The sequence below is a fragment of the Sinocyclocheilus anshuiensis genome, unplaced genomic scaffold, assembly GCF_001515605.1.
Source record: "Sinocyclocheilus anshuiensis isolate Anshui unplaced genomic scaffold, SAMN03320099.WGS_v1.1 scaffold1431, whole genome shotgun sequence".
NCBI classification, from domain to species: domain Eukaryota; kingdom Metazoa; phylum Chordata; class Actinopteri; order Cypriniformes; family Cyprinidae; genus Sinocyclocheilus; species Sinocyclocheilus anshuiensis.
The window spans coordinates 159,296-171,795 of NW_015537992.1; the positions used below are offsets into that span (position 1 = coordinate 159,296).

Genomic DNA, 12,500 nt, shown 5'->3' on the forward strand with positions numbered 1-12,500 from the left:
ATTAACATTTCTGCATTTGACATTGAGAGCATAGGTCGAAATTTAGATATATTTTTGAGATGGAAAAATGCAGTTTTACAAATGCTAGAAACGTGGCTTTCGAAGGAAAGATTGCAATCAAATAGCACACCTAGGTTCCTAACTAATGACGAGGAATGAACAGAGCAGCCATCAAGTGTTAGAGAGTGTTCTAGGTTATTATATACAGAGGTTTTAGGTCCGATAATTAACACCTCTGTTTGTTCACAATTAGCAATGAGAAATTACTCGTCATCCAGTTTTTTATATAGACTATGCATTCTGTTAGTTTTTCAAATTGGTATGTTTCGCCGGGCTGCGAAGAAATATAGAGCTGAGTATCATCAGCATAACAGTGAAAGCTAACACCGTGTTTCCTGATGATATCTCCCAAGGGTAACATATAAAGCGTGAAAAGTAACGGCCCTAGTACTGAGCCTTGAGGTACTCCATACTGCATACTGTGTGTGTGTCTGTGTCTCTGTCTGTCTGTCAGAGTGAAGTGCGGTGAGTGTGCTCTGTCCTCCTCACGTCTGCTGTGATGCTGTGTGACGCAGGGAGACGGGAGACTTGGGCCGGTTCAGAAGCGCAGTGGTCAGCCACATTTTCAAGAGTCCCAAGGAGCTGCTGAAGCTGAGCGTGCCGTCGGTCGTCTATGCCATCCAGAACAACATGGCCTTCGTGGCCTTAAGCAACCTGGATGCCGCTGTCTATCAGGTATTATGAACACAATGACCTCCGAGCTTCCAGAAATACAAAGTCTGTCATCATGTCCTTGCTGTCGTTCAAAACTGTTTCAGTTGAACACAAAATTAGACATTTAGGAAGAACTTTCATGCAGCTCTCGCTGTAACAACAGTTTGTAGTTACCCAGTATAAAGACAGCAGTCTGAACGACGTGTGTGCTGTAAATCTGCCATTACCTGATAGATTCATGTGAGGAACAGATTGATATTCCCTGACAATCGTACAATCCGTTTCTAAACCAGTGCAATGAATGTCTTTTTCATCCTTTATGAGTTTCATGGCATCATGTAGCATAGGTGGATTGCGTAAATAAAATTTCTCCAGTAAGACAAGCGATGCGTTCTCAAACGGCTGTCTAGCCATGGCCTATGTATATATATCAGGGGCGTTTCCTCCGAGGAGGCAAGGGAGGCAGTGTCTCCTCAAAATCCTAGTACAAAAATAAAACAATGCAAATATTACAAAGTATGACATAGAAAAGTGTATAAATCACTCGTTTTGTAACCAGCAGGAGTCCGCATCTCTCTCGCCTCCCCTGAGCCCGTTGAGTTTTAACAGACCAACTAAAGTGTTTGGTGGGGGGTAATTGAGAATGAATGGGGGAAAGTCACGTGAGAGGAAGCAATGCCTCCATCGCGATATGATTGGATATGACTGGTTCATGCAATAAGTCCCGCCTCTTGTGTTCATGCGCGATCGCAAATTAGTCTGAATGAACAATATAATGGCATTAATGGGAAGACTTTAAAAAAAGTAAGTAAACAACTCACACACTTCGATATAACCACTTTGTTTTACGTCAAAATAAGTGAACTGGCCTGAAAACATGATCTATGGGAGTTTTTAGTGAGTAATCAGCTTGGTGAAATTTTAAGTAAATCTCTGTGTCTATGACCAATATTCACCGAGCTTTGATGACTGATGAACCGAATAATTCAAAAATAGTTAAAAGTTAACTATTAAAAAGAATAGCTGAACATATGTCCTCACAAACTATGTAGCTATACACAGTGCTTAACAAATTTATTAGGCAAATAACAAACTGAATCAACCATATAGCTGGAAAAGTGATTCCATCGATATCGTTCCTCGTGTTGATATTGTTGGTCTTCAAAACCTTTCATCAGTACACTCTGAAGTGACTTTGCTTTTCAGCTCACGGCGTAAATGTCTTATTTGTCACACAGCTGTCAGTCATATGGAATCTCGCCCTACCTGTTTTTCTCGTTGAATATCCTGTTTGACTCAGAAATGTGTAAGGTTATTGGAGAATAGCATTTCATGTTGACAAACACATTTTACATTTGAATAAATCCTTTCTGCTGGCTTTACCTCATTGAGAATGGGGGAAATGTGAGTTTTCCTTGCCAGACAAAGGAAGAAAAGCAAGCAAATGCTGCAGACTGACGCTGTTTGTGTGTCAGGTGACGTATCAGCTGAAGATCCCCTGTACAGCCCTGTGTACGGTGCTGATGCTCGGCCGCTCTCTGAGCCGCCTGCAGTGGTTTTCAGTCTTCATGCTGTGTGGAGGAGTCACACTGGTGCAGTGGACGCCGCCGCAGTCCACCAAAGTCCAGGTACGATCAACACTCGCCACATATGAGCTGATTTATTGACTGCTTGAAATCAGTAGCGTCTAGATTGGAGCCTCAAGAGTGTTATATACTACCGGTCAAAAGTTTAGAATAAAGTTTTTTTAATGTTTTTGAAAGAAGTCTCTTCTGCTCCCCAAGGCTGCTTTTATTTGATCAAAAATACAGTGAAATAAAGTAATATATTGCTGTGATCAAAGCTGAATTTTCAGCATCATTACCCCAGTCCAATAACGCACAGCCTGAATTTTCCAAAAATCCACATTCAAACCAAAATAGCCGACTTATTGTTGGTCGTAGCTAATGAATGTACATTAGAAAGTTGTCCGGCTTGATGAGAGCAGTATATGTACAGAGTTTGGTGTCTGTAGCTAAAACTACCCCACCCCCCCACTTTAGTCAAAAGGTGGCGCTATAGAGTGCCTGCTCAACACTAATTTCTGAGCTCTTGCCAGTGTCTAACTGTCATTAGCATAAATCCAGGCTACGCACTGCTGGTTTCAGCGCAAGCAGCTGTGGCATTCACTGACGCGCAAGTTATTTTGGTGACAACAACCCAGCAAAATAAAAGCTTGCTGATTTTAGGTTTGAAAATGTTGAAAATTCATATTAAAAAAATAAAATTGAATGAAATAAATAAATATTAAGGAAAAAAATTGATGATTTCAGATTTGAAAATGCTGAAAATTTATTTTTTTTATATATATATATATATATATATATATATATATTAGCATTGTATTTTTTTAAGTGTAATATAAAATAATTGTATTTTGATTTAGTACTCATTTTTTATTTTAAAATATAGTATTGTCACACTTTTTATTTTGTTTATTTTAATTTAAAAATAAAAAACTAAATAACTAAACTAAATAAAGGATAGTTATATTTAATGAGTCATGCTATGTGCAGTGTGAGCACCAAACTAAATCTCCAGGTGCTCCCATGAGAACCAGACTGAAAAACTTATGTGCAGCGCTGATCATTAATGCCGATGTGTGTCGATTTTCATGAAACTTTAAGCATGTTAAGTGCCTCAAAAACACTGCAAAAGAATATTAAAGTTTGACGCATTGCCATGGCAACAGTATGTAAGGTATCAAGAATCCCTTCACAGTTTTACATCGGCCATGTCTTGACATTATTCTCATGAGTTTGAAGTAAATTTAGAAAAAGTTTAGTCTGATTTCAAAGCATTTTGAAAATGACACACTTCCTGCTGCCAGTTGGTGGCACTATAACTTTGACTCCTAATAGCCACATCTATGTGATTGGCCTCATACAACGAAAGTGCTGAAGTTTGATCAAAATCAGACTGAATACTGTATACTGAAGTTATAACACACTTCATGTTTCCCTTTTTTGCCATAATTTTGTCACCTCACCATGGCTAAACCGTTTGAGTTATCAAAAATCCCTTCGCAATTTAACATCCCAAGTATCTTGAGATCATCTTGTCCGAGTTTGGTGGCGATCGGATGAAAACCCTAGGATGAGTATATCAAATTCCACAGCATGCGTTTTTCACAAAAACCTGAATAGCTGACTTCCTATTGGGTGGAGCCTATGACATGCAGTGCGAAAGTTGTTGGGGCTGATGAGATCTACATGTGTATCAATTTTGGTGACTGTAGGTCAAATGGTGTGCCATGGGCCCCCCCTCCCATTATCCCCCTAAAAGCCCCCTAGGGGCTTGGGCCCTAATAATATTTCACAGTATTCTTGTTTTTACTGTATTTTTGATCAAGTCAATGCAGCCTTGGTGAGAAGAAGAGACTTCTTTCTAAAGCATCTTCATTTTGGACCAGTAGTGTCGATGTATAATGTCGGCTGTCCTAAAGTGTTTGATCTGTGGCTGAAATGAGGACATCTCGCTGTGTTTCAGGTGGAGCAGAACCCGTTCCTGGGCTTCATGGCGATCGCAGTGGCGGTGCTCTGCTCTGGGTTTGCAGGTACCGTATGTTCAGTCATGTTTTTGGTGGTTTCTCATACGGAGCGTTAGTGACTCTCTGTTTGGGATCAGGTGTGTACTTCGAGAAGGTCCTGAAGAGTTCGGACACGTCTCTGTGGGTGCGAAACATCCAGATGTACCTGTCAGGAATCGTGGTGACCCTCATAGGTGTCTTCATGACAGACGGTGCTCAAGTCTTGGAGAAAGGCTTCTTCTACGGATACACGCCGTGGGTCTGCTTAGTCATCTGTGAGTAACGTCTGCATGACCTTTATTTCCACTGTGAAGTCGTGTACATTTGGAGGATACGGCTCACTGAACAGGAACGTCCTGTCCATTTAAACAGACTCCAGCGGGCGTCACACCTCTCATTGTAAACGCAGAGCTCCTGAATGCCAATGAAGCGGTTTGACGGGTTTCTCTCTCTGCTTTCTGCCTGCAGTTTTGGCCAGCGTGGGAGGAATGTACACGTCTGTGGTGGTGAAATACACCGATAACATCATGAAGGGCTTTTCTGCGGCCGCTGCCATCGTCCTGTCCACCGTGGCGTCCGTCGTTCTCTTCGGCCTGCAGATCAGTGAGTGCATCGTTCAGTCATGTCGTCTTCTGTTCAGCGGCAGCTGGTCTGCTGGCGTATATACAGTGCTGCTTGAAAGTCTGTGAACCCTTCACAATTTTCTATATTTCTGCATAAATGTGACCCTGGAGCACAAAACCAGTCAAAAGGGTCAGTTTTTCGAATAATCAAATAAGCTTTCCATTGATGTATGGTTTGTTAGGATAGGACAATATTTGGCCGAGATACAACTATTTGAAAATCTGGAATCTGAGGGTGCAAAAAAATCAAAATATTGAGAAAATCGCCTTTAAAGTTGTCCAAATTAAGTTCTTAGAAATGCATATTACTAATCAAAAATTAAGTTTTGATATATTTACGGTAGGAAATTTACAAAATATCTTTATGGAACATGATCTTTACTTAATATCCTAATGATTTTTGGCATAAAAGAAAAATCTATTATTTTGACCCATACATTGTATTTTTGGCTATTGCTGCAAATATACCCATGCTACTTATGACTGCTTTTGTGGTCTAGGGTCACAAATATGACCCAAAACATCATCAGATTTTCACACAAGTCCTGAAAGTAGACAATGAGAACCCAATCAAACAAATGAGACAATAATATACACTTGATCCAGAAAAAATGGTCCAGTGTTACTTTCCTGTGAGTGGCAAAAGTGTGTGAACTCGTTTCAGTATCTAGCCTGACCCCCTTTTGCAGAAATAACTGCAGCTAAACATTTCTTGTAACTGCTGATCAGGAATTTCAGCCCATTCCTCAGTACAGAACCGCTTCAACTCTGTGATGTTGGTGGGTTTCCTCCTATGAACTGCTTGCTTCAGATCCTTCCACAACATTTCAATTGGATTAAGGTCTGGACTTTGACTCAGCCATTCCAAAACATTAACTTTGTTCTTCTTTGACCATTCTTTGGTAAAATGACTTGCTTGGCGTTGTTGTCTTGCTGCAAGAACCACTTTCTCTTGAGATTCAGTTCATGGACAGATGTCTTGACATTTTCTTTTAGAATTTTCTGGTATAATTCAGAATTCATTGTTCTATCAATGATGGCAAGCCATCCTGGCCCAGATGCAGCAGACAGGCCCAAACCATGATACTAACACCACCATGTTTCAGGTTCTTATGCTGGAATGCAGTGTTTTCCTTTCTCCAAACATAACACTTCTCATTTAAACCCAAAATTTCTATTTTGGTCTCATCCGTCCAAAACCAATCTTGAATTTAAATATTATAATTATACAGTGCTGCTTGAAAGTTTGTAAACCCTTCAGACTTTTCAATATTTCTGCATAAATATGACCCAAAAGATGATCAGATTTTCACACAAGTCCTGAAATTTTAGCCCATTCCTCAGAAGCGCTTCAACTCTGTGATGTTGGTGGGTTTCCTCCTATGAACTGCTTGCTTCAGCTCCTTCCACAACATTTCAACTGGAGTAAGATCCAGACTCTGACCCGGCCATTCTGAAGCATTAACTTTGTTCTTCTTTAACCATTCTTTGGTAGAAGGACTTGTGTGCTTGGGGTCGTTGTCTTGCTGTATGACCTACCTTCTCTTGAGACTCAGTTCTCGGACAGATGTCCTGACATTTTCCTTCAGAATTTGCTGGTATAATTCAGAATTAATTGTTCCATCAATGATGGTAAGCCGTCCTGGTCCAGATGCAGCAAAACAGGCCCAAACCACGATACTACCACCACCATGTTTCACAGATGGGACGAGTTTCTTAAGCCATGGTCAGTAGACTTTGAGCATGCGAAATTTGTTCGGACGGTGCTGCGAAAAGGGGCGGGAGCAGGATGTGACATCATGCGCCAAAATATTCTCACTAGTCATAATTCTTTCTATTTAAGTGATAACAATCAGTCACAAGTATAGTTAAAGGGGTCATAGGATGCTACATGCACTTTTACAAGTTGTTTGAACTGAAATGTGTGTTGGCAGTGTGTGTACACAACCACCCTATAATGATAAAAATTTAAATTTAAATCTGGTTAAATTTAAATCAGCAGAGCTCATTATCATTTAAAGGAAAATGCTACAAAAACGGCTTGCTCTGAGAATAGCTGTTTTTGACAGGGTAAAAAAGGTGTTTTTACACTAACATTGAGAAATTTTAACCAAACTATGTTACAGACTTTTCATTAAGACCCTAAAGAATCATATCAACTTGTGGAAAATGGGCATCCTATGACCCCTTTAATCAAGTACACACACGCACACATACAAATCTCATGTAATAGAAAAATCACATAAAATGACACGTTTCACTGTTCAAACGTACCATCCGCTCCTGTTTCCTTTGCTATCGCAAACCAAGCCGCTTCTCTTTTTATGTGATTTTTGTAATCTTTTAAAGTTGTGTAAACAGGATGATGTGACACTACTAAAATTAGCGTTTCCTCCATTTCTGTACCGAGAGGTCACTTTGTGACGTTTTGATCTTATATTGGTCTCACGCATTCACGTGACGTGAATTCGCAGGTCAGAGTTCACCAAATATGAACTTTGCTACGCAGTGAAATGCAAAATATCTTCGCCCGGGCGTTTCTGGTCTGACGCATTTGCATGTGTATGAATGGAAGTCAATTATAACAATTAAATATAGCAATTTGTTATATACCAGAAACACAAACCATCTACCAAATCAGTTCTGGTGTACCTCAAGGTTCTGTTTTGGGCCCTCTCCTCTTTATATTTTATATGCTACCAATTGGACAAATAATCAAACGCTATGGGTTTAACTTCCACTGTTACGCAGATGACATTCAAATTTATTTTAGCCCACCTTCCACCTCAGTGTTTCCTCCGCCAGCATTAACAAATTGCATCAAGGAACTCAAGCTTTGGCTGGAGGCAAATGACCTTAAATTTAACTCTGATAAATCCGTAATTCTGATTGGCTCTAAAGCTGTTGTATCTAAGCTCTCTGGTCAACTGATGGCTCTGGATGGTGATCTGATTATGCCCTCCACTAAAGTTCGCAATCTTGTTCTCATTGATTCCACTCTTTCATTCAATGATCACATTGGTAAAGTAGTAAAGACAGCTTTTTTCCACCTGCGTAATATCTCTCGTATTCAATCCTCTCTCAGTCAGCAGGATGCTGAAACTGTTACACATGCCTTTGTCACATCTCAACTAGATTACTGTAATTCAGTTCTTTATGGCCTGTCAGCTAATCATATCAAACGACTACAATATGTTTAAAACTCTCCAGCTCGCTTGATTACCCACACAAAAAAGAGCGATCACATTACCCCAATCCTCTATCACCTTCGCTGGCTTCCGGTTTCCTTGCGCATAAACTACAAGATACTAATTCTCACTTATAAAGCTCTCCATAACCTTGGTCCTACATATTTATCTGACTTACTCCTGCCTTATGTTCCTGCCCGCTTATGATCTTCTAGTGAGGGATTGTTAGTGACCCCTAAGTTTCGTCTGGTGACTATGGGATCTAGAGCTTTCAGTGTTGTGGCTCCCAGATTGTGGAATGCTCTTCCCCAAAACATCCGTGAAGCATCCTCCCTTCTCTCCTTCAAAAACCTCCTAAAAACACATTTTTCTTTTGAGTATTACTCTTCAGTTTTCAGTCTGTAATTTGTACCGTTATGGATGTTTACCTACGTTCTCTCTGTATCTCTAATCTAACTTTGTACGTGGTCTCAGTATATTACTCTCGGCTCTTGGTATGTGTTCTGTCTTCTGGTATTGATGTTAATTTGTTTCTGTTCCTTAAACCTGACTTGTAAAGTGACCTTGGGTGTTGGAAAGGCGCGATATAAATTAAAATTATTATTAAGTCAATGGAACGAAAAGTCTAGTGTGACCGCGGCTTTGTTTTCTTTCTCCAAACACAACGCTTCTTATTTGAACCCAAAAAGTTCTATTTTGGTCTCATCCGTCCACAAAACATTTCTCCAATAGTCCTCCGGCTTGTCCACATGATCTTCAGCAAACTGCAGTCGGGCAGTGATGCTCTTTTTGGAGAGCAGTGACTTTCTTCTTGCGACTCTGCCATGCACACCATGGTTGTTCAGTGTTCTCCTGATGGTGGACTCATGAACATTAACATCAGCCAATGTGAGAAAGGCCTTTAGTTGCTCAGAAGTTACCCTTCTTTGCAACCTCGCGGACTATTACACGTCTTGCTTTTGGAGTGATCTTTGTCGGTCGACCGCTTCTGGGGAGGGTAACAGTGTACAAAGTATGTATTTTTGTCTAATTTTTTGATCGGATTCTCTTTGTCTGCTTTCAGGACTTGTGTGAAAATCTGATGATCTCTTGGGTCATATTTATGCAGAAATATAGAAAATTCTGTAGGGTTCACAGACTTTCAAGCAGCACTGTAGTATACAGAAATGTTTGATCCCTGTAAGAACTGAGCCACAAACCTTCGCTGTGAGGAATCGCAGAAAGACACCAAACACGGAGCAAATGATGTGGATCTGATGATTCATCTGCAGCTCATCATGATAGTTAATCTGGTTTCCTCCACATGGCTGAATGAGTTTACATTACAGTAAGGTCAATAAGTGCATGTTAGCTGGAGTTCTTTAAGGCAAGACAGCACAGCTGAAGAGGAAACATGTTACTGATAGACAGACATCTCCAGACTTCCCCAGCTGATTAATGTTACATATGCAAATGAGGTATTATCTAATTTAATATATACTCATTTGCATATATTTCCCAAACATAAACTGGATAAAGCCAGGTTCATAATTCCTGTTTAATTTTGTTGACACATTAAAGGGTTTTCCAGAGGGGATTTCTCTTTTTATCACTCCATAAACCAGAAAATACTGTCAACAGATAGAAAACAAACACATTTTCACCATGTTTTCAGGAATAAAATGTAAAAATCAGTGTGAATTAAATACGAACACACTTCTCTGTAAAAGCCTTCAGAATATGGAGAGGAAAAGTTTGGCGTGCGTAAGTGTTTCCGAATTGGAGAAACAAACTCACCGCCTTTAAAGATATGGATTGAAACTGAACTCTACAGATGCAAATAGATAAAGTGCAAGTCAAGTCACCTTTATTTGTACAGCGCTTTATACAATAGTGGCTGTGTCAAAGCAGCTTTACAGTGTTAAACAGGAAAATAGTTTGTCAATGACGCAAGAAGACAATAACAGTCATTTTCCAGCTAAAGTCAGTTCATTGATGATTCAGTGATACAGTTCAGCTCTTTTGAATGTAACAGTTAGGATGCTTCATAAGTATTTTGCATGGCTAGTTCATGTCGAGAGGCAGGGCCTCGCGGTGAAGTGTTATAGAGCAGCAGCGTGTCGTGTCGTGCTCACTCACTCTTTGCTCTTTGCAGCGGCGATGTTCCTCGGCGGAGCGCTGCTGGTGTGCGTGTCCATCTACCTGTACGGACTGCCCAAACAAGACACCAGCAGAGTGCAGAAGCCCAGCACAGATGGAGAGGACACACAGAAACTCATCGCAGTCTGACGCGACGCATCTGCTGCTGGACATGAACGGACTACACTACAGCAGGAGCGAGGATAGGTGTTTGGAGTGAAGGAGGGTGGCAGTGGGCTGTGGGAAGGACTGGAACACTTTGGTTTTATGTTGTTTTTCTCTCTGTATAATTTCATTTATAGGTCTTGATGCAGATACACTGATGCCACAACACTACACTGAATGTACTAGGGCTGTCAAAAAAAAAAAATCGAATTTCGAATATTCGTCGAATTTAAAATAAAAATCCACATTCGATTCGAATTTTAGGAAAAGATAACATCAATGCGGAGAAGATGTTGTTTACCTCAAAACTGAAACCAAGCCGTGCACAGACCACATATTTTGCGCATTTTCTAGAGGGACATCTATCACCATTGCACTCGCGTCTCGCACAAGAGAGCCGCATGTTTAGAAAGCCATGTAAAATTAATGCAAGTTTAACTTTGAAAAAAACATATATCGAGACTTTATGGCGGGTTTTTCCCCATCCTTGGTTTATAAACATTATGCACTTTTTTCACAGATAGTCATGTTTTCTTATTTGAATAAATGTGCATTAGTAATATTTTGCTCGATGTGCCCTCTTGTGGCCTCAGGAGCTATTCAAAAAAAGTCAAAAGCTATTCTTCACTAACTAAAATTGTGCATTTTAAATTCGAATATGAATCGAACTTTGATCATATTTGAGTACAAAATTCGAATGTAGTTTTTCAGTCATTTTGACAGCCCTAGAATGTACATGTGCACTTCAGACAGGTTTGGGTTTAGATCGCCAATGTTATGTTCAAGCGTTCTTAAATATTGACACAAGCTGAACATAAGGGCCTTATGGGTTTGGATAGCCGACTGGTTTTAATTGCAGAGCAAATGTTGAATCCTGTGTTTAGGGGACGCCTCTTGATCCGGGACAGGCTCTGTATGGATTTATGAGGCAGAGCTTAAACGTGCTCGATTAAATGTGACACGGACACACTGCTAGTCCTGGACTACAGCGGGTCTGTACATGAAGTACATTACATTTATTCCACACAAAACTTTATTTGATGCGTTTAGAAATGGAGAAAGACCGGAGCTGCTGACAGCAGACTTGATGCCACATTTCAAAATCCAAAAATGTAAAAAACTTCAAATATGTAGAAAATATTCAGGTTTCATCTCGTCCACGGACTGGTTCATAATATGTGACCCTGGACCACAAAACCAGTCACAAGTGTCAATTTCTCAGAGATGCATTGTTGTTTATTCAGCTTTCCATTGATGTGTGGTTTGTTAGGACAATATTTGGCCGAGATACAACTATTTGAAAATCTGGAATCTGAGGGTGCAAAAAATCTAAATATTGAGAAAATCATCTTTAAAGTTGTCCAAATGAAGTTCTTAGCAATGCATATTACTAATCAAAAATTAAGTTTTGATATATTTATGGTAGGAAATTTACAAAATATCTTCATGCAACATGATCTTTACTTAATATCCTAATGATTTTTGGCATAAAAGAAAAATTAATTGTGACCCATACAATGTATTGTTGGCTATTGCTACAAATATACCCCAGCGACTTAAGACTGCTTTTGTGCTCCAGGGTCACAGATGTGCATAAACCCACATCACAGCACTGCAGTTACTTTCTATCCAACTGAGAGAACGTCAGATTCAGTGGCTCCAGATGATCTCCACCACCCCTTTACTCAGATGGAGCTCATTCAGAGCGACTGAGGTGTTTACATGAAGGCTCTGCAGTCTGAATGATCCATCTGTTACTGGATGATGTGGCTGCATGTAAATGTAGCTACTGTCACAGGTCCAAGCCGTCCAGTGCTGCTACTGAAGGCTAGCAGCACTACAACACACTTCTCTATCTGACACATCTCACTCTCTGTGTGGCCTCAGTCGCAAGTCATTTAAAGATGCTCAGTAAATACATAAAACATGATGAAGTGCGCTTTACCAGGAAACGAGCAGACACAAAGGGAAAAGACTTTTATTTAGCGATTAACAAACAGAAAGTCACATTTTCTCCACCGGCGTGATACCCAGAATCCTCATGCCGTTGGCCAGAACGGAGCGGACGGCGCTGAACAGACACAGTCGGGCCTGAGGACAAGCATGACATAAGCACATCAGTGC

General features: G+C 40.2%; 2 protein-coding genes across 2 annotated transcripts in view; one reads left to right on the forward strand and one right to left on the reverse strand.

Annotated features, from left to right (window-relative positions):
- The window catches only part of slc35a1 (solute carrier family 35 member A1), an 11,146-nt gene extending 565 nt beyond the window's left edge, over positions 1–10,581 (forward strand). The window contains exons 3-8 of the mRNA XM_016469255.1: positions 576–735; positions 2,190–2,342; positions 4,243–4,309; positions 4,381–4,557; positions 4,751–4,885; positions 10,228–10,581. Coding sequence (XP_016324741.1) covers positions 576–735; positions 2,190–2,342; positions 4,243–4,309; positions 4,381–4,557; positions 4,751–4,885; positions 10,228–10,361 — 826 coding nt within the window. The 3' untranslated portion in view covers positions 10,362–10,581. The remainder of the gene's footprint in view (positions 1–575; positions 736–2,189; positions 2,343–4,242; positions 4,310–4,380; positions 4,558–4,750; positions 4,886–10,227) is intronic.
- A 1,321-nt stretch (positions 10,582–11,902) lies between these two features.
- Positions 11,903–12,500, reverse strand: part of rars2 (arginyl-tRNA synthetase 2, mitochondrial) — a 25,415-nt gene continuing 24,817 nt past the window's right edge. Inside the window, exon 19 of the mRNA XM_016469293.1 lies at positions 11,903–12,467. Within this exon, the coding sequence (XP_016324779.1) occupies positions 12,381–12,467 (87 nt within the window). The 3' untranslated portion in view covers positions 11,903–12,380. The remainder of the gene's footprint in view (positions 12,468–12,500) is intronic.